The 27,500-nt window shown below is 35.1% G+C and overlaps 1 protein-coding gene across 1 annotated transcript in view; it reads left to right on the top strand.

Moving 5' to 3' along the window:
- LOC144972117 (receptor-type tyrosine-protein phosphatase F-like) overlaps positions 1-27,500 on the top strand; it is a 62,003-nt gene that overhangs the window by 31,860 nt on the left and 2,643 nt on the right. The window contains exons 10-11 of the mRNA XM_078913205.1: positions 14,930-15,220; positions 25,753-26,046. Coding sequence (XP_078769331.1) covers positions 14,930-15,220; positions 25,753-26,046 — 585 coding nt within the window. The remainder of the gene's footprint in view (positions 1-14,929; positions 15,221-25,752; positions 26,047-27,500) is intronic.

Below are 27,500 nucleotides of genomic sequence, written 5' to 3'. Positions count from 1 at the left end.
TCCTGAAGCAAAGTATTGAATGGAACACTCCCTCTACATCATTTTGTCGATTTTGAAAAAGCCTTTGACAGATTACACAGAGAGTCCCTGTGGAAAATACTCCGCCATTATGGTATACCGATGAAGATGGTCAACTTAATAAAAGCAATGTACCGCAACAGTGATCTGTGGAACCAATTTAACAGACAGCTTTAATATAACAACTGGTGTAAAACAAGGCTGCATACTCCCCCAGCTTCTGTTTATCCTGGCTCTAGACTGGCTCATGAAAAATACAATTGGTGGCAAGAAGAGAGGCATTCGCTGGACACTGACATCCTTTCTGGAAGATATTGACTACGCAGATGATATTATCGGGTTAGTTTCCAGTACACACAGAGACGCCTCAGAGAAACTAAACGTTCTACACAAGAACGCCTCGAAAATTGGACTGAACATAAATTTCGATAAGACTGTGTACATTCGGATGAATTCAAAACATGACTGTGAAATTAGGATAGATGAACATATGATTGAAGAGGTAACAGAGTTCTCCTATGATGGATCCAAAATAACAGACGACCGAAATGCAGAACACGATATCAAGCACAGAATTCAAAAGGTAAACCAGGCTTTCGGCATGCTGAAAAACTTTTGGAAATCAAAGCAAATTAAGAGAAAGACAAAGCTGAAAATATACAAGAGCAATGTTTTAAGTGTACTGCTTTATGGAAGTGAAAGCTGGAAAATGATATCCTCCTTAACATAGAAACTAGAAGTCTTTCATAACAAGTGTCTAAAAAGAATTTTAAGTAAACTTTGGCCTACAAAAATAAAAGCAGTGGATCTATTAAGGAAAGCTGACTGCACTAGCATTGAAAGCCAAATAATAAGAAGAAGATGGCGTTGGCTGGGTCACTTCCCAGGACAGCCATGTTCTGGACAGCAGATGGGAAGAGAAAGCGGGGAAGACCCAAAGGAACCTGGCGAAGGACCATGGAGAAAGAATTAAAAGAAGCAGACCGGTCCTAGAATGCAGCCACCACAAAAGCAGCCGATCGTTAAAAATGGAGATGTCTGGTGGGTGCCCTATGTGCCTCAAAGCCCGAATAGGATTAAGTAAGTAAGTATACTTATATATATATATATATATATATATATATATATATATATATATATATATGTGTTGTGTGTGTGTGTGTGTGTGATTGAGGGGAGTTAGCTGGTACCACATAAAGTGCTCGACAGTTTCTTGGAGCGAATTATTTTTTTCTCACCTCTTTTTTTTTACCTGTTCTCCAACAACGTTGTTTCGTCCACAATTCCTGGAGTCAACCGTGAGGTCGTTTGGAGTTGTCAAAGAACAGTCCTCCCAGGCACCTCTAAACGAGCTTCTTGATGATCTCAGGAATTCTGTACGAAACAACGTTGTTGGAGAAAGTGTAAAACTAACAAGGTGAGAATAAAGATAATTATATATATATGGTTCGACATGTCGTTGGAAGTACTTTTAAGATGAGATTAAAATGGTGTTTGTTTTCATGGAAATTGATGTTACTCAATAATATAATAGTTTGTTATTTCTTGCTTCAATTTTTAATGTAATATTTCTCGTAATGCGATTAGATGATGAAATGATTAGTCTAATTAACGTTGAGTAGGCTACGTCTGTTTCAAGACCACTTCACTGCAGATTACTTGCTTAAATGGCTCTAACTTAGTCAATTTCTATTTTTTAAATAATAATAATGCTGAAAACTTATATAGCGCTATAATTCCGAGACACCAGACTCTAAGCGCTTAAATTACAAATTACTTTGGCTGAAACATACTCATTTACACACACAAGCATACGCACACACACAAACACACACTCAACACACACCACAAACCAGACATACCTATCTTGCTTCTCATACCATCTACTAAAAACGAAACAGATATGTTTTAAACGAACGGTTAAAAATAGACACAGATTCTTTTTCACGAATGCTCTGTGGTAATGCGTTCCAAACAGAGGGTCCGAAATGAGAAAAGGATCTCATTCCAGCATTTTTCCGTATTCGAGGGCAACTAGTTTGGTGGAATCACTGGCCGAACGTAAGGGGCAGGGTTTTGAATTTCTTTCAATTAGTTCCGAAAGGTAGGAAGGGGCAGTACCTTCAAAACAACGATACACTAAAACACAAACTTTGAATCTAATCCTTTTCTCAACAGGCAGACAATGCAGGTCATGAAGCAGAGGTCTGGCCGAATCGCACCTACGCTTCATGAATGTCTGGCAGCGCTGTTTTGGACAATCTGAAGACGTCTCAGATTATTTTGCGAAACGCCAAACAACAGTACATTACAATAATCCAATTTCGATAGTGCAAGGGACACAACCAGGTGTTTGGTCACATCCTCAGATATGAACCATCTAATGGAAGCGATCTTTTTAAGTTGGAAAAAAGAGATCTAACCAAATTATTAACCTGATGCTCCATCGACAGTCCAGAGTCAAAGAATGTGCCAAGGTTTTTCATTTTGTCAACAATTTGAATGGGGGCATCCCCCAGCTTCAAATCTGTTTCACTTTTCCTTTCCTGTTCCCAATATACAGCACCTCCGTCTTATTATAATTCCGTTTCAGTCTGTTCTCATTCATCCATTTATTAACACTTTGGATACAATTCTTACTATCGGCTGATACTTCTTGTAAATTTCTCGTATTGGAAACGCAGTACAATTGCGTATCATCAGCGTATTGGTGGTAAGACAGACCGAAACCTGATGATTTTAGACAGAGGGTCAGCGTACAGAACAAAAAGAACGGGTCCAAGTACTGAACCCTGGGGAACCCCACAATCAAGAATGATTTCCTCTGATCTATATTCATTTCATCCACCGTAATAATCTGTTTACAATTAAACAAATATGACCTAAACCAATCAAGCGCTGCACCAGACACGCTATAAGTAATTTCAAGACGTTTGAGGAGAAGATTGTGATCAATCGTTATCAAAAGCAGATGATAGGTCAAGCAAATTCAGCAAAGAACATGTACCATTGGCTATAACAGAGAGTAGATCATTAACAACCCTAACAAGCGCTGTTTCCATCGAATGATGTTGACTAGAAGCCGACTGAAATTTTTCTTCAAGACAATTATTTTTAAGATGAGACAGTAACTGTTTCAAAACAAGCTTTTCTAAGATTTTAGAGAGAAAAGGAAGATTAGAGACAGGGCGATAGATTTTTAAGTACTCTGATCTTTATCTAGATCAGATTTTTTTCAAAAGGGGTTTGATATGAGCAACTTTGTAAATGTCTGGTACAGTACCTGACTGAAACGAATTATTAACAATACATGTAAATGGTGTTAAAATTACATCAATGCACTTCTTTAGTATGGCAGTATTTACGGGGTCTAAATCGCAACTTTTAGTGTGAGACGACATAATGCAATCACGTAAGTCAGCTTCAGTGATCTTTGAAAAATTTGTTAATTAATCACCACGAAACTTGTCAACTGTTGTTTGTATCGATTCAGATGAGAGTTCTTTCCTGATGGTATCCGTTTTCTTTATAATATTGACCAAAGCGAGTTGGAAGATCTGCTCGATCGATTAAAGATGGGAGAGCTGCTTGCGTCTGTTGTCTCAGCAGTTCCTTGGTCAAGGCAAAGAATTGACTCGAACGCCGGACGTAAAAAGGCTGTCTTCATAGAATGTCTTTTTGGCCCTGGAATTAACGGCTTTCGCATCATTTCTAGCCGCAATGTACAGTTTCTTACCAACAGCATCTCTGGACTTGAGTAATTTTTTCTGCCCGTCTCCTGGCTAATCCAGTCAATATTATTTCTCTATTATACCGGGGTGCTTGACGTCTCACCCTTACTGCTCTAGTTTTTAAGGGAGCATGCTTGTCCACCGTACCAACAATTGACTCGTGGAGACCATTTGCATCATGTTTATTTTTAACGTTATGGTCAAGGTCTTGTTTAAAAATGTTCATGTTTATATTCTTCATATTACGACATCTTTTTTTATTTCAAGCTTCACTGGGAATAAAACGCAAAACACAATTAAATGAAGGTCCGAGATTAATTTATCAATATTCAAGACAAGTGAAGAGAGAATGTTCAATGTCTGTATTGACATGATCTTTGTGTGGCCATGGTTGTTTGTAGGACCGCTTAAGATTTGAATAGAATTGCTTGAATCAATAAACTCCCGGAATACTTTGGATTCATTTTTATTTCCGAAATAATCAATGTTAAAATCACCCATAAAAATATTATGCTTTTTGTTTATGGATTGAATAGACATAAATTCTCTGAACTCTGATAAAAAATCGATTGTTAATATTTTGTTTTGTTGTCTTGGTGGTGGGAGGCAGATACAGTGAAACGACTTTTTAAAATTATTTTCATGAATGGCAAATCCAGCGTGGATAGAATAAAAAATGAAATGAAGAAGTATGGAAAAGAACGCAGCAGAAACCAGTGGGAGAGGAAATAGGAAGAAGATCTATGAACAATGTAGTTGTTAAAAGTTGTAAAATAAAGCACTGTGAATAAAGTTTCCAATAGAGAGTATGCCGATAACATCACGTATTTACCATCCACGGTTACTTCCCTTGCACTAAGAGCACTGTGACTTTCTATCGCGTTGTTGAGAGAGAGAGAGAGAGAGAGAGAGAGAGAGAGAGAGAGAGAGAGAGAGAGAGAGAGAGAGAGAGAGAGAGGAGAGATAGAGAGAGAGAGACAAATAGACAGGCAGGCAGAGAGAGAGAGAGAGAGAGAGAGAGAGAGAGAGAGGGGGAGGGGGGAAGAGATAGAAAGTCAGTAACAAACAGAGAGCGAGAGAGATGGATGGAGAGATATTTTTTTAAAGAGAAGAGAGAGAGGGAGAGAGAGAGAGAGAGAGAGAGAGAGAGAGAGAGAGAGGTTCGTTTTATCGTGTATTCATTGGGAATGGGAGGGAGTGAGGGGTCTTTTGAGACAATAAACAATGTGAGCGAACCCAAAGAAAAAGGGGAGGAGAGTTTAATAGCTGACAATTGACCACAAAGGGTTGTGATAACAAGTGGCATGTCCTAAATAACTCGAGGTTGCAGCTCAAACAAGAAGATTCAATTATATGATTTCATGTAAGTCATTACAAATTAAGCTCCCCCCCCCCCCTCTTCTTCAAGCTGTCATCTGACTCAAAATGGAAACAGTGCAAAACATGATTTGACCAGTCCCATTAAAAAAAAATTGCAATCTCATTGGTCAATATGTTTCCCATTGATTGACTTTGACTTCTTTTGATACGAAGGGCTTTCTTATACAATCCCTACATATTCTTTGCTCCATCCCCTCCCTCCTTTTCCCCCTTTCTCTACCAGTCTCTCTCTCTCTCTCTCTCTCTCTCTCTCTCTCTCTGTCTCCCTCGTGTATCTTTCACACCTAGAAACACACACACAAACACATATATATATATATTTATATCTTTATTCTATTTAGCTCCCGCCCTCTACAATGCACATACAAGCAGTCTCTCTCTCCTCTTTCTGTCCCCCCCCCCCCCGGTTCGGGGCGGTGGTCACATAAATACTACTTCTACTACTACTACTACTACTACTACTACTACTACTACTACTACTACTACTACTACTACTACTACTATACTACTACTACTACTACTAATAATAATAATAATAATAATAATAATAATACTAATAACAATCTTCATCATCATCATCATCATCATCATCATCATCATCATCATCATCATCATCATCATCATTATCATCATCATCATCATCATTATCATCACCATCATCATCATCATCATCATCATCATCATCATCATCATAATAATAATAATAATAATAATAATAATAATAACAATGATTATAAAAGTAACAATAATAATAATATAATAATAATAATAATAATATAATAATAATAATAATAATAATAATAATAATAATAATATAAAAATAATATAATAATAATAATAATAATAATAATAATAATAATAATAATAATAGATAATAGATAGATAGATAGATAGATATAGATAGATAGATAGATAGATAGATAGATAGATAGATTAGATAGATAGATAGATAGATAGATAGATAGATATTGAATCGTATTTGATCAAATATGGTACGGATAGTGCTCCACATTTAGCAATGGAGCGAATTATTATTTTAATATTTCCCACAATCTTGGAGTCAGTCTACATCGATGTTTCAGGCCTAATCAGCCATCGTCAGGATTGTGTGTTACATGAGTTTGGTTTATACACAGTCCTGACGATGGCTGATTAGGCCTGAAACATCGATGTAGACTGACTCCAACATTGTGGTAAATAATATTAAAATAATAGATAGATAGATAGATAGATAGATAGATAGATAGATAGGTAGATAGATAGATAGATAGATAGATAGATAGATAGATAGATAGATAGATAGATAGATAGATAGATAGATAGATAGATAGATAAAGATATGATGGTACGTGATTGGAGGATAAGTCTTGATAAGTCTTTGTCCAGTTTTCCGACTTTATGTCGTATGGATCAATGTCTTTCATACATTCATTTTTTTCTTTCTAGCTTTTTTTTCGATACAGTGCCCGTTGTGTTGAAAGGAATGGTCGTCATTTTAAAGAAATCTATGCTTCAATCAAGGGACTAAACCATGTAAAATGTCGAAAATTAACTTCCTTAGTCTAACCGCATACTCTCTATATGGCTGTAAACAAATAGCAGTTTATAATTTTAAAATTTCAAAGAAATCCTCTGTTAGAAATCGTTAGAATGTATATCAATAAAACCACAAATTAAATGGTATTAAAATCCAGGCGAAATGTCAGATAGAAATCACTCAAAACACATAAATGTAAGAGCAAAACGAAAACCAGACTCGCCGGTTAAGCGTGTTCCACATAGAAATGAATTGCAAAATGTAGAAAATTGTCTTCTTCTATACCCATTAAAATATAAATAAATTCCCATATAATGCGACATTTCATAATTTGATGTTGGGTTTGTTCAAGCTAAGAACTAAACTTCGATCTCTTCTTATTCTTTCAGTGCTCCCAGCACCACAGAACGTTAAAGCTCGTAGAACTTCCTCCAGTAGTATCTCTGTCATGTGGGATGAGTTGAATATTCCTGTATCTGGATTTGAGGTCTTCTACAACTTGCACTTTTTCACTTCCTCTACGGCTGCATGGGAACTGTTGGAAGTTGGGCCCACCGCTGTGGTAGAAATAAATAATCTTAAACCAGATACTAATTACGGAGTGAGAGTCAGGGCAAAATCGTTTGATGGGAAATATGGAAACTTTTCAGAAATTGTCATTAGTAGCTTGGAGGATGATAAAGATAAGTGAAACCCCGGAAGAACAAAGAGGCCGCCTCAAAGTAACTTGAAGAACTCATAAAATATGTGTTTCTCTTACTTTATAAAACACAAACCTTCTTACCCGTTATGTTTGATTTGAATATTTATACTATTTCTTTATACTTGACTTACTTGACTTATGCCTCTTGGTTCCTGGTGGAGCATAGGGCCTCAACAGCACTCTTCCATCTTCCATCCTTGGCAGAGACCTTTGCCTCACTCCAGGTAAGATTGGAGACGCTCAAATCTTGGTGAAGGCTTCTCCTCCACGCTGTTTTGGACGACCCCGTTTCCTCGTACCCTGTGGGTTCCATTCGAGAGCCTGCTTGGTTATATTGCAGGGCTCTTTCCGCAGGCAATGGCCAACCTATCGACACTTTCTGCGTCTGATCTGAACATCCATTTGTTCTTTGTTTTTTGTATTCTTTATACTTAATTGTAAGTGAATGTTTTTGTATCTAGACGTCTTGGATGAAATATTACGATTCTAAAGTGAATTTCCGAAAGTTGTTTTATAGAAGCCGAAACAATAGCATAAATATTCAAATCAAACATATCACATTTTTGTTCATTGAGCCGGTTAGAGGGCTTGTACAAACATCAATAGAAGTAAATCGAAGCGGGAACTTAACCCTCGAACCTGGAGAGAATGCTTGGAAAGTAACCGCAGTAACCATTTACACCACTAACGCTTTTGGTCACTGATTATCTGTTAATCTAGTAGCTAAGCTACATTTTGTTTATTTTATCAGGGAGATTGAAGCACGCACAAAGCGATCTAGAACTGTCGACATAAGGCCCTAACATAATCAAAGAACAATGTCATACAATCTTCTTACCCCTGCCTGCAATTATGGCAAAACATTTCAAGATCAAGTTCCATCCATTTATCAGCGATATGTATTCTATTGTGAGACGACATACTTTCATAAGTTGACTAACAGTTGCCAAATTTTTAAAAATGAAAACTATGAATTCGATTCTGCATTCGAATAAATGATTAAAATAAGCTCTCCTTAGTCCTAGGACCCTGCTTGCATTGATAGCGGAGCACCCTCTATCTGAAACGTTCAAATAGCAGATCGCTCTCGTGAATTTTCTCTGCTCCGACAAGGCAAATTGACAAAAGGTTGTTTGTTCATATTGTTTGAGTGTAGTATTAATATCTGCATGATAGTTTGATCCTTGCTCCTATGCCTAGAATGAAATCCATTATCATTGCTGAAGAATACTCTAATTTCGTTTTCGTCCGTCGTGTGAAAAATTAGTTACTCCTATATTATAAATTATGTTATATAACTATCAGCATATTTCTCAAAAATACGATTTAAGTGCATGTTTGTGCTGAACTTACTTTTGATCATATGTGTAATTATGCCCTTTTTTTTCATCACGTGTTGGAATTTCCATCTCTTGATATCACTAACATAACATAACATAACATATGGTATAGGGAAAAATAGGATAAAATCCCTTGAATACCCGTAATATTAATAGTAATGTAATAAATCTATTAATTAAAGATTACAATAATGATACACTGGTAAAGATAGAATTTCAACTTAAATGTACTCCTCTAAATGTGGTGTACAAATATATATCTTTAACGGTAACATGCAAAGCACACACACACACATACACACACACACACACACACACACACACACGCGCGCAGTCGTGAATATAGAAGATAACCATAATAATATAACAATGCATAATATATACATACAAGACTGAAAGCCCTGTCAATATAGTGCAAAAAGTATTATTCGTCATATATAAATCTCCCATCATATAATTTCCTGTCTACTAACACATTTAAATAATCTATAGATTTTGCATTCTTTATTTCAAATTGGTCCATTTCTGGACAATACGAATACCGAACCAGTTTTTTTCTTATGTTTGTTTTGCATCTAGAGACAAAAATCTTAAACTGTCCCCTCTAGTGAAAGTAATATTAGAATATGAAAAAAAATATCAGAGAAGCCTATCCTATCCAGAGCATGTACCAATCTATAAACCTGAATTAAATCCCCACGTGGCCTTTGAAATAACACCACAGCTATCAACAATATATAATAAGTCTCTTGAATCTGGTACCTTACCTATTGAATGGAAACAAGCCGATGTAACTGCCATTCATAAAAAGGGCAAAAAATTGGATGCTGCAAACTACAGACTCATCAGTTTAACATGTATACTCTGCAAGGTTATGGAGTCTATCTTGAAAGACCGAATAATGGACTTTCTTGAAAGTCATACGATGTCAAACGATAACCAGCATGGTTTTAGATCAAAGAGATCATGCATTACTCAACCTTTACAGGTGATGGAGGATTTTAACAAGTTAATTGATCATGATCAATGCATTGATGTTGTTTATCTTGATTTCCGTAAGGCTTTTGATTCTGTACCACGTGATAGATTATTCATTAAATTAAAAGCATATGGAGTTAAAGGGAATATCTTTAACTGGATTAAAGACTTTCTTAAAAATAGAACACAAAGAGTCATTGTCAATGATTTACCATAACTTCAGCCTCCAAACTGTTTGCAGACGATACAAAGATCTATAGTACAACTGAGCATCGTGACATTCTCCAAAATGTTATATATTCACTTTTCAAATAGACTACAACATGGCTTTTGGATTTTAATGTTTCGAAATGTAAAGTATTACATATTGGAAAAAAATCCATGTCATAATTACTTTACGGATACTTCTATGTCAAATCTACTTTCCGTTATACTTTATGAAAAAGATGTAGGAGTTACTTTTGATTCATTTTTGAATTTCGATGTACATATTGATAATTGTATAAGCCTTGCAAACAGAATGATGGGAATAATATATAGAGCCTTTATAAGACTTGATAAAATCATATTTTTGTATTTGTATTAATCGCTCGTTCGACCAATTCTAGAATACGGAAATTACATCTGGAGCCCATTATATAAAAGACAATCTATTAGTATTGAAAGTGTACAGAGGAGAGCTACCAAAAAGATCTATGCCATACAGTACTTATCTTATAAGGAAAGGTTAGAATTTCTTGACTTACCAAGTTTGAAATATAGAAAAATTCGTGGGGATGTAATCCAGGTTTATAGATGGATATATATGGCCTGGATGGGATAGAAATTTCTATTTTTTTTCATATTCTAGTATTACTTTTACTAGAGGGGACAAGTTTAAGATTTTGTCACTAGATGCAAAACAAACATAAGACAAACATAAACTGGTTCGGTATTCGTAATGTCCAGAAATGGAACAATTTGAAATTTGAAACAAAGAATGCAAATTCTGTGGATTATTTAAAGGTGTTAGTAGACAGCGAATTATATGATGAGAGATTTATATATGACGAATGATGCTTGTTTGCACTGCTGTTGACATGCCTTTCAATCTTGTATGTAGATATCATGCATTGTTATCTTATTATGGCGATCTTCTATATGTATGTATGTATGTATGTATGTATGTATGTATGTATGTATGTATGTATGTATGTATGTATGTATGTATGTATGTATGTATGTATGTATGTATGTATAAAACAACTCAATTTATGAATGCAACGGGAATGAATATAAAACCCCCAAAATGCGCCATAACATCTGGCCAACGTTCAGGTAACAACTGGAACAAAAAATTCAAATTACCAACAATAACAATACAACAACATGAAATACCAACATTAGAAAAAGAAGAATTTTACACGTATTTAGGACACAACATCAACCTGACAAACAAAAGTGATGAACATCAACGAAAAACGATAATAAAAAATTTAGAAACAATATGAACCTTTTAGATGTTTCCCCTCTGCCGTCTTCAGCCAAACTGTCTCTTTTGAGTTCAATGTGCTTTTCAATTCTAATGTTTTATTTTTGTAATCTCATGTTTACCGAAAAGGACCTTAATGAAATTGAAAATATAATTGTGAACAAAGTTAGAAATTGGTTACATTTAAATAATTCGATTACAAGGTCATTCATGTTTTGTCCAAGATCAAAAGGTGGTCTCGGGTTACCAAACCCTAAAATAATTTATTATGCAAAACACCTATCCTTTGCCCTGTCCATCCTCAATTGTGACGATGACAGTGTGAAGATAACAGCCACAAACAGCCTGAACCTTCATCTAACGAAAAGAAAAATTCTACGCGCCTCATTAGACGAAAACGAAGAAAACACTTTTGCCGGTTTTTGTCACAACGGCAAACGCTTCAAAATAACACAAAAGTTAATTGGCCAAAGTAATTTTGGGTGGATCTTTTTGAAAAGTGTATCCGCCAAAATGTTTCCTTAATAAAAGATGAAGATTATGTGATGTCTGTACAGGCTGATAGTGACGTCAGTTGTTCTTTTCAGTCCCCAAAATGTTTTCAAAACTTCCTTAAAAGTGTGAGACTGAATGAGATAGCTACCCATTTCCATGAACTGGCGTCCCAAGGAAGAATTGTTAGAGAAGCCACTGGGGTAAACCACGCTCTCTCCTCCAGTTTCATATTCAATCATAAATTCCCTGACGAAATTAGAACATTTGCAATAAAATGCCGCTTGCAGCTTCTCGAGTGCGACAGTCTACTTCATACATATTACCCATTGTCATACTCCAAAGGCTGCAAGATCTGTAATCATCCGTCAGATACGGTATCTCACGTTGTAAATGGATGTACAAAATTCAAATTAATATATCAAAAACGACACAATAGAATTGTTGACATTATTTTTGACAAAATACCTAAAAACGACACAACTCAAATTTTCAAAGACGCATTCATCAGACCAAGTTTTTTCAACAGTGACAAATCCTGATTTAATACTAACAGTAATCGACCGGACATTTTAAAAATCAACAAAAAAATGAAAACAGCCCAAATTGTTGAAATTTCAGTCCCATTTGATGCTCATATTAACAAGTCATTCCAAACTAAATTTGAAAAGTACTTTCCTTTATGCATGGAAATAAATGCTCTTGGATATAAATCCGAGGTTATCGTTCTTTCTGTAGGTAGCCTCGGCTATGTCCATGGTAGATTTGTGAATGGCTTAAAGATTCTGGGCATTAAAAGCAAAGAAGCAAAAGTCCTTTCAAAATATATAAGCAACAGTGCCATCATTGGCTCTTACAACGTTTGGAGACAAAGATGTAAAATTCATCAAAATTTAGTAGCACTACATATTTAATAATATAGATATTTGTCTATTTATATATCCCTCTATCTATATGTATCCATCTATTTGTCAAATATTCCAAATATATCAATTTGTATATGATTGTAATAATCGATTTAATTTTCCATTACTGTTTTATATTATTATTATTATTATTTATTATTATTATTATTATTATTATTATTTTTTATATTATTATTATATTATTATTATTATTATTATTATATTATTATTATTATTATTATTGTCATTATTATCATCATCGTAATTATTAGTACTGTTGTTATCATCACCACAATTATCAACATTATTATTATTATTATTATTATTATTATTATTATTATTATTATTATTATTATTATTATTATTATTATTATAGTGATAGGGATTATTATTATTATTATTGTTGTTATTATTATTGTTGTTGTTATTATTATTAATATCATTGCTACCGTTGTTACTCTCATCGTCGTCGTCTCCATCACCGCCATAGCCACCTCGCTTCATCATTATTCAACATCGTCATCATCATCTCTTCATCATCATCAACATCATCATCTTTTCATCTGTCATCATCGTCATCATCTTCATCTCATCATCATCGTCATCATCTCGTCATCATCATCATTCATCATCTTCATCATCGTCATCATCATCATTATCATCGTCATCATCACTTCATATCATTATACTCTGACATCGTAAATCGCTTCATCATCATCATTATCTCACTCGTTTCATTCATACATTATATCATCGAATACTTATACTATTAGGGACAATCTGTGCAGAGTCTGAAATTCAATGATCAAATTAATACTCAGCTGAAACGTTGTACATTATTTTAGAAATGGTATTATGTCAATGATATGTTACCTTGTTACATTATTATGTATATTTCCTGAATAAAATGTATGTATTAGTTATGTATGTATGTATAGTTGTATGTATGTATTGTATGTATGTATGTATGTATGTATGTATGATGTATGTATGTATATGTATGTATTATGTATGTATGTATGTATGTATGTATGTATGTTATGTATGTATGTATGTATGTATGTATGTATGTATGTATGTGTATGTATGTATGTATGTATGTTATGTATGTATGTATGTATGTATGTATGTATGTATGTATGTATGTATGTTTATGTATGTATGTATGTATGTATGTATGTATATGTATGTATGTATTGTATGTATGTATGTATGTATGTATTATGTATGTATGTATGTATGTATGTATGTATGTAGTGTATGTAGTAGTAGTAGTATGTATGTATGTATTATGTATGTATGTATGTATGTAGTATGTTAGATATGTAGTATGTATGTGTAGTATGTATGTAGTGATGTATGATTATGTGTTGTGTATGTTTTAGTATTATGTATGTATGTGTAGTTGTTTATGTATGTATGATGTGAGTATGGTATGTATGTATGTTTATGTAATGTATGTATGTATGTATGTATGTTTATGTAGATGTATGTATGTATGATGTATGTATGTATGTATGTATGTATGTATGTATGTAGATGTATGTATGTATGTAGTAGTGTATGTTGTATGTATGTATGTATGTATGTATGTATGTATGTAGTATGTATGTATGTGTATGTATGTATGTATGTAGTATGTATGTATGTTATGTATGTATGTATGTATGTATGTATGTATGTATGTATGTATGTATGTATGTATGTATGATGTATGTATGTAGTTATGTATGTGTATGTATGTATGTATGATGTATGTGATGTATGTATGTATGTATTATGTATGTATGTATGTATGTATGTATGTAGTATGATGTGTTTATGTATGTATATGTAGTACTGTTGTAGTAGTAGTATGTATGTATGTATGTTGTTGTATATGTATTGTAATGTGTTGTATGTATGTATGTATGTATGTATGTATGTATGTATGTATGTATGTATGTATGTATGTATGTATGTGTGATTTGCCAAGGTTAAAGATATATGTTTGTACATCACACATAGTTGATAACATTAAAGTTGTTATACTATCTTTACCACGTGTATCACTATTGTAATCTTTCAATCAATTTAATATTAAGGGCATTAAAGGAGTTTATCCTATTTTGCCCTATACCATATGTTATGTTATGTTAATAATAATAATAATAATAATATATAATAAATAATAATAATAATAATAATAATAATAATAATAATAATAATAATAATAATAATAATGTACATTTAGTGAAGCGGTTTCTATGCAATTGCATCTTTGGAATTCTGTATAATATTGGTTTATTTTGCTCTTGAAAATAAAATTTGTGCTGTTCACTATGCATCCAAGCTGTGTTACCAAGTATTGTCCACGATTCATATTATTTTTCAGTTCCCCCACCACCACAGAATGTCAAAGCACGTAGGGCCACCTCCAGTAGTATCACTGTCATGTGGGATAAGCTAAATATTACTGTATCTGGATATGAGGTCTTCTACAAAAAGTTCGCAACATCATCTATGGCTTCGTGGAATAAGGTTGAAGTTGGGTCCTCTAACGATGCAGAGATTACCAACCTTGAGCCGAAAGCTACTTACGCAGTGGGAGTTAGGGCAAAAGCGTCCAGTGGAATATTCGGAAAGTTTTCAGCACTAGTCATTACTAGCTTGGCGGATGTAAAAGGTAAGAAGGACCAAATAGGTAGGGGGCATGGAGGAATTCAAAGTCGCCTAACTGAATCGTTTCTTCCTTCTCTCTTCTTAAACTGACCGAAATTGACATATTTATACATAATACTGTATGCGACTAGTCTTCAAGTATATATATATATGTAATAATCTTGTTATTGTGGTATCTTGTTATTTGGGTTGCAGGGGGTACATACAATAATGAAGCCTCTTTGTAGTTTTCTTCAAGTTACGTGTAGTTTTTAATGAGGAAGGTGTAATATAGTCGATGGAGTAAATGAGAGAGATTTGATAGGGAGGATGTATGGAGTTGTTCTGAGAGGTTTGGTGGCGAGATATTTCTTGATAATAAGGTGTAGTTTTTGTTGTTGAGAATGAGATGTGTGTAGTTGCCAGTGCCGCTATTTTGGCAGGCAGCGTGGCAGGCTTCTTGAGGCTTGGGACGAATGAAGAGGGAGTGATAGAACAAAACAAGATCTTATTTTGCGCAAGAGATATGCTGAGTTTTTCTCTCGCGCAATGCTCAGGGTCGTGATTGGTTCTAAGGAAGGGGCGACACTGTCAAATAAAGAAACAGAAATAACACACTATTAAATCTTACTATCTAATAGTTTTATTTCAATTAGGATTGCCCCCGACGTGAGTCGGGAGGCGAATGACCAATGCATGTTATATAATGGAATAGAAAATGAAGATTGGCACTCAGCCCTCAACGTAAGTCGAGTGGCGATACGGCCAATGCATGTTATATAATGGAATAGAAAATGAAGATTGGCACTCAGCCCTCAACGTAAGTCGAGTGGCGATACGGCCAATGCATGTTATATAATGGAATAGAAAATGAAGATTGGCACTCAGCCCTCAACGTAAGTCGAGTGGCGATACGGCCAATGCATGTTATATAATGGAATAGAAAATGAAGATTGGCACTCAGCCCTCAACGTAAGTCGAGTGGCGATACGGCCAATGCATGTTATATAATGGAATAGAAAATGAAGATTGGCACTCAGCCCTCAACGTAAGTCGAGTGGCGATACGGCCAATGCATGTTATATAATGGAATAGAAAATGAAGATTGGCACTCAGCCCTCAACGTAAGTCGAGTGGCGATACGGCCAATGCATGTTATATAATGGAATAGAAAATGAAGATTGGCACTCAGCCCTCAACGTAAGTCGAGTGGCGATACGGCCAATGCATGTTATATAATGGAATAGGAAATGAAGATTGGCACTCAGCCCTCAACGTAAGTCGAGTGGCGATACGGCCAATGCATGTTATATAATGGAATAGAAAATGAAGATTGGCACTCAGCCCTCAACGTAAGTCGAGTGGCGATACTGCCAATGCATGTTATATAATGGAATAGAAAATGAAGATTGGCACTCAGCCCTCAACGTAAGTCGAGTGGCGATACGGCCAATGCATGTCATATAATGGAATAGAAAATGAAGATTGGCACTCAGCCCTCAACGTAAGTCGAGTGGCGATACGGCCAAAATTAGTAATATAATGATAATCGAATAAACATGAATATTTACCAAGTGAGATAATGGCATCGAATATGCCAACATCATTAAGCATAAAAGCATAAGATATAAATCACTACCAACAATCTCAGAAGTTTGGTATAATTCTATGATGCAGGGCATCATCAGGACATTATACAGCTATAACGATTAATGACCAAGAAAGCTTGACAGACAGACCAATAACTGAGCATACAGCTAGTCAGACAATAGGTACTTATGCCTATATGTGTATCAGGTGATAGGCATATAGATAGTTGAATAGATTATTAGGTAGATTGATATGTAGCCAACTGTAATCTCATACTAAGTAATTGAAAAGGTAAATATATAAAGATGGGTACATATGTGCATAGGCAGACAGATTAGTAAGTATACAGATAGATAGGTCCGTAGGTCGGTCGGTAGATGGATGGATGGATAGATAGATAAATAGATAGATAGATAGATAGATAGATAGATAGATAGATAGATAGATAGATACAGAGAGATATAGATGGATAGATGGAAGGGATGTGACAGTGACAGGATAATTATACCAACAACATTAGAGTAGGCCGATATTATTTACAAATCACCAGTAATAAAGATCGTGGTAAGTTTGTAATCGTGATAAACAGATTATTGCTAGCACTCATGTAATCAATTAAATAGACTAAGTATTTTCCTCATGACAGATACAAGTTATACTGGCACGTATTCGATTTACTGTCATTACACAAAGGCATTAACAATCCATGGAAATGATATGAATAAAATAAGAAATCACGATGTCAATAATTAAAACAATAAATGCAACAGCAAATAATAATAATAATAATAATAATAATAATAATAATAATAATAATAATAATAATAATAATAATAATAATAATAATAATAATAATAATAATAATGCTTATGACAATGTTAATAATAAAATTTCAACATACCTGTCAAATAAAGAAACAGAAATAACACACTATTAAATCTTACTATCTAATAGTTTTATTTCAATTAGGATTGCCCCCGACGTGAGTCGGGAGGCGAATGACGTTGAAGCGAGGTGCGCCACTGGTTTTATCCTTTCTCCCCACTTAAGTGCGACGGCGCGCAGCATACCGCAAGACGAATAGAAGGAGACCATAACAGAAAGTGCTATTTAAAAAAATACAAGAAGTATGAAACCATCATACTACATACTTCCCCCTCAAGACAAAAAATCGTCCCCGATTTTCTTAATAAACTATAAGCAACTAATCCCAGATAAAGAGGAAAATATACATAAAAGATAATAATATAATAGCAATTAATAAAATAGCAATTATCGTAATGCCCATGCAATCATGTATGAGCGCTCAACATGTCCGCTCCACCTTCAGCAGTAATGAGAGGTGGCACTTTGCCTGACACCTGTGCCACCAAGGCCTGAAGCCTAACAGCCCTCGCTGTGACTGCTTCATTCTCTACCTGCGACGCGATGGCAATCTTTTGCAAGAGATCGGAAGAAGGCAAAATATTACCATAAAGTCGATCAAGACTTTGAATGATCGCGTCGCAGGTCACTTCCTCCCCCATCTGAAGAATGAGGTCGGCCGGTAGCCCTTTTAGAGAGCGTCTCATGGCCGCCACAAGGATGCGTTCCGAGAACATATGAGAGCACTGGAGGTCTTTAACCTCCAGTTTCCATTGCAAAAAGGAACAATGAGAAGGGGAGCCGTCATCCCGGAAAAGGTGGACAGTCGTGGAGCGTCAGCTCTAACGGCTGAGACATTGACAGGTTGCTCCGTTTTCTTTGTTTCCTGCACTGCATTGAGCAATTCCATTCTTTGCTCATTCGACAGAGCAGCGATGCCGTCGATCAAATTCTGAATCGACTCAGCCATATTACTAGAGCGTTGGAGATAGATAGACAGATAGATAGATAGATAGATAGATAGATAGATAGAGAGAGAGAGAGAGAGAGAGAGAGAAGAGAGAGAGAGAGAGAGAGAGAGAGAGCGATAGAGAGGGGGGGGGGACAGGTAGTGAGACAGAGAGAGAGAGAGAAGGGGGTGGGGGGCGGTGGAGTTGTAAGCACTGCAAAAGTGATTAACAATATGTGATGAGTAAGTGACGGGGAAGAGGGAGTGGAGGGAGGTAGGAGGTGGATGAGGGGCGCGTAGAATGGTGAATGTCAGTACACAGTAAAATAAAATTAAGAAATGAACAGCCAAAAGGGGAGAAAATCGGAATGCGGAATTCCAACTAAGCCCCTAAACAAAGAAATGCATTTTCAAAAGTCACACTTCGTCTCTAACAAAAGAACAACCAAGTCCTGTCTAAAATTGATAGCAGGCAGGAGAAAAGGGGAGACAGAAGGGCTTGTTTCCGGATTTACTTGGAATCCAATACTTGAGATATCTGATAAAAGCAAAAAGAGGAGTTGTTGAATGTCTGACACCTAACCCAGTCAGCGAGTCTTAGTGTGCGCAATCAACCAGAAAGTATGACCTAACATTAACAACTGTCTTCCAAAAGAAGGAAAGATGGAAACGTATTATTATTTCCATTTACTTGGAGGTTACGTTCTACTGATCATAACATACAAAATGATAAGTGTTCTGAGCACTCATGCTGTGAGTGAAGTGCTTGACACACGCAAACATATGTTATAAATTTCATGATACTGCCCACAGACCAGAAAGGTACAAGTCAAAATAAACATAAACAAAATCACTATAAAATTTGCGTGCATGGACAAAGTGTCAAGAACAAATAAATGGAGCTGTTATAAAATGAGCATAGTGAAAACATGTAACGGAAGAGAGAAAAAATACAAATTAAAAATTCATAATAATAAAAGCAAACAAACGAGGTAAATATTCCCGTGGAGAGGGGACGAGGAGGTACTCGAGGTGGTGGGGGGGGGGGGGGGGGGGGGGGATGGAAATATAAGTAAATAATTTACACCAAATATGTCTCACCACTCGGTTGATCAGACCGGGCAGCGAAACAAAAGGCAAAAGAAATGAAATACAATGACACGTTAAAACACACAACAAAAAATGAAAGGAAATATAAAATAAAATTATCAGGCCTGATGTAAAGAATGTTTCTAAACATAATATTTTCACTGTTAAGAGAAAATACGATTAACACCGCACATCAGATCATTCACTTCATTTCTTTGTCTCAGCGTGGGTTGTCATCACTGTTATCTAGGGTTGTCATCGGATGCCCTCTCTTGGTTGCTATGCAGCCAACATCGCTATCATCTATTGCACAGTCAAAGCGGTCCTTATTTTCACAGTGTCGGGCCTTCCCATACGCTGGGCGCCAATGTAATGATCTTGTTATTGTGGTATCTTGTTATTTGGGTTGCAGGGGGTACATACAATAATGAAGCCTCTTTGTAGTTTTCTTCAAGTTACGTGTAGTTTTTAATGAGGAAGGTGTAATATAGTCGATGGAGTAAATGAGAGAGATTTGATAGGGAGGATGTATGGAGTTGTTCTGAGAGGTTTGGTGGCGAGATATTTCTTGATAATAAGGTGTAGTTTTTGTTGTTGAGAATGAGATGTGTGTAGTTGCCAGTGCCGCTATTTTGGCAGGCAGCGTGGCAGGCTTCTTGAGGCTTGGGATGAATGAAGAGGGAGTGATAGAACAAAACAAGATCTTATTTTGCGCAAGAGATATGCTGAGTTTTTCTCTCGCGCAATGCTCAGGGTCGTGATTGGTTCTAAGGAAGGGGCGACACTGTCAAATAAAGAAACAGAAATAACACACTATTAAATCTTACTATCTAATAGTTTTATTTCAATTAGGATTGCCCCGACGTGAGTCGGGAGGCGAATGACCAATGCATGTTATATAATGGAATAGAAAATGAAGATTGGCACTCAGCCTCAACGTAAGTCGAGTGGCGATACGGCCAATGCATGTTATATAATGGAATAGAAAATGAAGATTGGCACTCAGCCCTCAACGTAAGTCGAGTGGCGATACGGCCAATGCATGTTATATAATGGAATAGAAAATGAAGATTGGCACTCAGCCCTCAACGTAAGTCGAGTGGCGATACGGCCAATGCATGTTATATAATGGAATAGAAAATGAAGATTGGCACTCAGCCCTCAACGTAAGTCGAGTGGCGATACGGCCAATGCATGTTATATAATGGAATAGAAAATGAAGATTGGCACTCAGCCCTCAACGTAAGTCGAGTGGCGATACGGCCAATGCATGTTATATAATGGAATAGAAAATGAAGATTGGCACTCAGCCCTCAACGTAAGTCGAGTGGCGATACGGCCAATGCATGTTATATAATGGAATAGAAAATGAAGATTGGCACTCAGCCCTCAACGTAAGTCGAGTGGCGATACGGCCAATGCATGTTATATAATGGAATAGAAAATGAAGATTGGCACTCAGCCCTCAACGTAAGTCGAGTGGCGATACTGCCAATGCATGTTATATAATGGAATAGAAAATGAAGATTGGCACTCAGCCCTCAACGTAAGTCGAGTGGCGATACGGCCAATGCATGTCATATAATGGAATAGAAAATGAAGATTGGCACTCAGCCCTCAACGTAAGTCGAGTGGCGATACGGCCAAAATTAGTAATATAATGATAATCGAATAAACATGAATATTTACCAAGTGAGATAATGGCATCGAATATGCCAACATCATTAAGCATAAAAGCATAAGATATAAATCACTACCAACAATCTCAGAAGTTTGGTATAATTCTATGATGCAGGGCATCATCAGGACATTATACAGCTATAACGATTAATGACCAAGAAAGCTTGACAGACAGACCAATAACTGAGCATACAGCTAGTCAGACAATAGGTACTTATGCCTATATGTGTATCAGGTGACAGGCATATAGATAGTTGAATAGATTATTAGGTAGATTGATATGTAGCCAACTGTAATCTCATACTAAGTAATTGAAAAGGTAAATATATAAAGATGGGTACATATGTGCATAGGCAGACAGATTAGTAAGTATACAGATAGATAGGTCCGTAGGTCGGTCGGTAGATGGATGGATGGATAGATAGATAGATAGATAGATAGATAGATAGATAGATAGATAGATAGATACAGAGAGATATAGATGGATAGATGGAAGGGATGTGACAGTGACAGGATAATTATACCAACAACATTAGAGTAGGCCGATATTATTTACAAATCACCAGTAATAAAGATCGTGGTAAGTTTGTAATCGTGATAAACAGATTATTGCTAGCACTCATGTAATCAATTAAATAGACTAAGTATTTTCCTCATGACAGATACAAGTTATACTGGCACGTATTCGATTTACTGTCATTACACAAAGGCATTAACAATCCATGGAAATGATATGAATAAAATAAGAAATCACGATGTCAATAATTAAAACAATAAATGCAACAGCAATAATAATAATAATAATAATAATAATAATAATAATAATAATAATAATAATAATAATAATAATAATAATAATAATAATAATAATAATAAATAATAATAATAATAATGCTTATGACAATGTTAATAATAAAATTTCAACATACCTGTCAAATAATGAAACAGAAATAACACACTATTAAATCTTACTATCTAATAGTTTTATTTCAATTAGGATTGCCCCCGACGTGAGTCGGGAGGCGAATGACGTTGAAGCGAGGTGCGCCACTGGTTTTATCCTTTCTCCCCACTTAAGTGCGACGGCGCGCAGCATACCGCAAGACGAATAGAAGGAGACCATAACAGAAAGTGCTATTTAAAAAAATACAAGAAGTATGAAACCATCATACTACATATATATATATATATATATATATATATATATATATATATATATATATATATATATATATATATATATATATTGAATCGTGTTTGATACAAATATGGTACGAAAAGTGCTCGGCATGTAGTAATGGAGCGAATTATTATTTTTTTAAATATTTACCACAATGTTTGAGACAGTCTACATTAATGTTTCAGGCTTAATTCGCCATCGTCAGGACTGAGTTGTTTTGTTGACTGTTGTTGTTTGTTGAAGTGGTTCCGGTTTGTAGTTAATTAACAAGAACTTCTGCAGAAATAAGGAACATTGCCCGCTAAACAAACAATGTTTAGAATCAAGTTTAATTTACCAAGCCACAGTCACCGAAACTAAAACAAACAAGCAAGAAAAATATGTAGGACTAACGGAAAATAATTTCAAAACAAGATACAACCTCCACAGCTCAACAATAAGAAACACTAACAAAAAAACATCCATAAAACTCAGCGAACATATTTGGAAATTAAAAGACAACAAACTAGACCACAACATTTCATGGAAAATTTTTTATCTAAAGCAACAGGATACACACCAACATAAAAACAATGTAGCTTATGCCTGGAAGAGAAATATACTGTAATCAAACACCCTCATGAAGCCACACTCAACACGAAAAGTGAGATGTACGGTATGTGTCCACATCGCCGGAAGTTCTTGTTAATTAACTACAAACAGGAACCACTTCAACAAACAACAACAGTCAACAAAACAATTCAGTCCCGACGATGGCGAATTAAGCCTGAAACATTAATGTAGACTGTCTCAAACATTGTGGTAAATATTTTAAATATTATATATATATATATATATAATATATACATATATATATATATATATATATATATATATTATATATATATATATATATATATATATATATATATATATATATATATATAAAGCCAAGCTGTCCGTTTAATGAACGTGATGATAGGTCGATTAACATAATATTTACAATTCAAAATTAAACAAAATATGAACTCAATTTCTATAATTATAATAGACAATACATTTTTCGATTTCATAAGTGAGCTCCATGGTGCTTTTTATGAAGACATGGAGAGGTATTTTCTGCATTTACTGTTTTATACATTTCTTTCGTAGTATTCTTTACTAATGTTAAGAGTCGTAAATGGTTTATACGAAACAGAGTAAAAATTTAATGCGACAAACTACCTATTGAGTTCATTTCTTTTTCATATAACGTATATTTTGGCTAAAATAAATTTACTTATGCATCTATTCTTTAAACTAAATGTAAAGAAATATTCATTGCGTCAACTTTCGACAAAGTTATGGCAGTTCAGAAAGGCTGCTCCCATGAATGTCCGTCAGCGACAGAAAGCTGTCATTGAATTTCTTGTTTTCGAAATAACTTCGAGTAAAATTTTCAATCGCATTTAAACTCAGGTATTAGGTAGATGTTGTGCTTTTATGTGTGTTGAACATGTATCTCGTCATTTAGAAGACAGTAAGATGCAGTTCAATATCTGATCACTAAATCGTGTCTGCTTTATCTGACAAACCTGTAATGGTCGCCATCCAAGCAGTGTCAACTCAGTGAATCAAATAAAGACACAAGCATTGATCAGATCTGACAGAAGAACATGTCTTGGTGAGATAGCAGGAGACTTTGGAATCAGTCATAAAAATGTCCACAATCCGTCAAATCTTTGGGATTCTCAAAGATTTGCTCTCGTTGGGTGCCCAGGCAAGCGGTTGAAAGGGTGAATTGCTGTTCCGAGCCTCTCTAACCCAGTGGGTGAGATGACTGTTTTCTCTGTGGAATATCCACTTGACATGAAATCGAGGCTCATCATTATGATCCTCAGACGAATATACAATCAATGGAAAGGCGACATCTCTCTTCCCGAAAAACCAAGCCACTGTCAACCCAAAACGGTACATTCAGACTAAAGCAGCTGAAAGCAATAATTTGTCGAGTTAACAGGATTTGGGACATGGAACGAGGACTGTTTTTTTCATGATATTATTGCCCGTCCACTCACACACAAGTGCCAGGAAAAGGGAGGCAATTTCATCATTTGGATGAACAATTCTGTCTCACTATCCTTAACACTATAAAGCACTTAGAGCCTCTGACATCGGGATAAAGCGCTTATAAATGCCATTTATTATTATCCTTATTTACCAGACTTGATACCTTCGGACTTTCATATTTTTGGTCCACTGAAGACGGCAATGAGGGGATATTGGTTTGAATAGGATGAAGAAGCCAAGACCGTAGTGATAAATTAACTCAAAGATCCGTCGACTCAGTTTTACGAGGACGGGATACATGCCTTTACAAAATGTGGACTGTAGCTATCGAGAGAGAATGAGACTTTGTTGACAAGTAGCATTATATTTGGCTAATGCCAAGCTTTAATTTGAGATATGTTGCATGGTCATTCAATTTGTTTTAAAGTAATAAGCAGAGTCCCATTACTTTATGACTCAGCCTCGTATAAATATCATGAAATTAAATGTATTTAAAATGATGAGAGGAACTACTAACTGGCATCGATTCAATGCAAGTATCCCGCCTCATTGTTATACCTTCTGACCGGAAGGTTCACTCACAATCCACGTGCGTGGCGTCTGCTTTCGATGAGATTTGACGAAATAAATTTAATTTTTCGGCAAAATCATCAAGATGTCTAATCAATCCCATAATACAAATTATCTCCATGTCAATCATAAACGCCATGCATAATATGAAGATATTGGTCCAGTGGTTTTGGAGCCTTATGTGTATGACGCTCTAGCGATATGGTTATGGTTCGACATGTCGTTGGAAGTACTTTTAAGATGATGTTAAAATTGTGTTTTGGTTATATGGAAATTGATGTTACTCAATAGTATAATAGTTTATCTGTTTCTTGATTCAAATTTTAATGTAATATTTCCCGTAATGCGATTAAATGATGAAATGATTAGTCTAATTAACTTTGAGTACGTCTGTTTCAAGACCACTTCACTGCAGATTGTTGCTTAAATGGGTCTAACTTAGTCAATATCTATTTTTTTCATGAAATGAATTACAAAATGTAGAAAATTGTCTTCTTCTATACCCATTAGAATATAAATAAAACTCCATATAATGCGACATTTTATAATTTGATTGTGGGTTTGAACAAGCAAAGAACTGAACTTCGAACTCTTCTTATTCTTTCAGCGCTCCCAGCACCACAGAACGTTAAAGTTCGTAGAACTTCCTCCAGTAGCATCTCTGTCATGTGGGATGAGTTGAATATTCCTGTATCTGGATTTGAGGTCTTCTACAACATGCACTTTTTCACTTCCTCTATGGCTGCATGGGAACGGTTGGCAGTTGGGCCTACCGCTGTGGTAGAAATAAATAATCTTAAACCAGATACTAATTACGCAGTGAGAGTCAGGGCAAAATCGTTTGATGGGAAATTTGGAAACTTTTCAGAAATTGTCATTAGTAGCTTTAAGGATGATAAAGGTGAGTAAAACCCTGGAAGAACAAAGAGGCCGCCTCAAATTAGCTTGAAGCACTCATAAAATATGTGTTCCTCTTACTTTATAAAACACAAACCTTCTTACCCGTTATGTTTGATTTGAATATTTATACTATTTCTTTATACTTAATTTTAAGTAAATGTTTTTCTATCTAGACGTCTCGGATGACATATTGCGATTCTAAGGTGAATTTCCGAAAGTTGTTTTATAGAAGTCGAAACAATAGTATAGATATTCAAATTCAACAGAAATCATATTTATGTTCAGTCAGCGGGTTAGAGGGCTTGTACAAATATCAAAAGAAGTAAATCGAAGCGGGAACTTAACCCTCGAACATGGAGAGAACGCTTGGAAAGTAACCGTAGTCACCATTTACACAACTTACGCTTTTGGTCACTGATTATCTGTTAATCTAGTAGCTAAGCTACTTTTTGTTTATTTTATCAGGGAGATTGAAGCACGCACAAAGCGACTCTAGAACTGTCGACATAAGGCCCTAACATAATCAAAGAACAATGTCATACAATCTTCTTAGCCGTGTTAGTCCTTGCCTATAATTGTGGCAAAAAATTGCAAGATCAAGTTCCATCCATACAAATGTATGAAGATTTAGTTGTTTTTAATCAACGACGCACGTTTTGTATTTATCAGCGATATGTATTCTATGGTGAGACGACATACTTTCATAAATTGACTAACACTTGCCAAATTTTTAAAATAAAAACTACAAATTCGATTCTGCATTCGAATAATTGATTGAAATAAGATCTCCTTAGTCCTAGGAACCTGCTTGCATTGAAAGCGGAGCACCCTCTATCTGAAACGTTCAAATAGCAGGTCGCTCTCGTGAATTTTCTCTGCACCGACAAGGCAAATTGACAAAAGGTTGTTTGTTCATATTGTTTGAGTGTAGTATTAATATCTGCATGGTAGTTTGATCCTTGCACCTTGGATGAAATCCATTATCATTGCTTAAGAAATCTCTAATTTCGTTTTCTTCCGACGTGTGGAAAATTACTTACTCCCATATTATAAATTATGTTTTATAACTATCAGCATATTTGTCAAAAAAAGAAGATTAAAATGCATGTTAGTGCTGTACTTACTTTTGATCATATGTGTAATTATCCAATGTTTTTTTATATCACGTCTTGGAATTTCCATCTCTTGATATCACTACTTCCACTTGTTTTTATTTTATTTTCTCGTTCCTCCCTGATGTGCGCTTCGAGATGCAATTGCATAGAAAAGGCTATACTAACTGTACATAATAATAATAATAATAATAATAATAATAATAATAATAATAATAATAATAATAATAATAATAATAATAATAATAATAATAATAATAATAATAATAATAATAATAATAATAATAATAATAATAATAATGCACATTTAGCATAGCGGTTTCTATACAACTACATCTTTGGA

The sequence above is a fragment of the Berghia stephanieae genome, chromosome 1 (genome assembly GCF_034508935.2).
Source record: "Berghia stephanieae isolate SIO BIC M18660-M18661 chromosome 1, UCSD_Bste_1.3, whole genome shotgun sequence".
NCBI classification, from domain to species: Eukaryota; Metazoa; Mollusca; class Gastropoda; order Nudibranchia; family Aeolidiidae; genus Berghia; species Berghia stephanieae.
The sequence above is the reverse complement of the archived record's forward strand: the minus strand, read 5'-3'. Positions and strand labels throughout refer to the sequence as shown.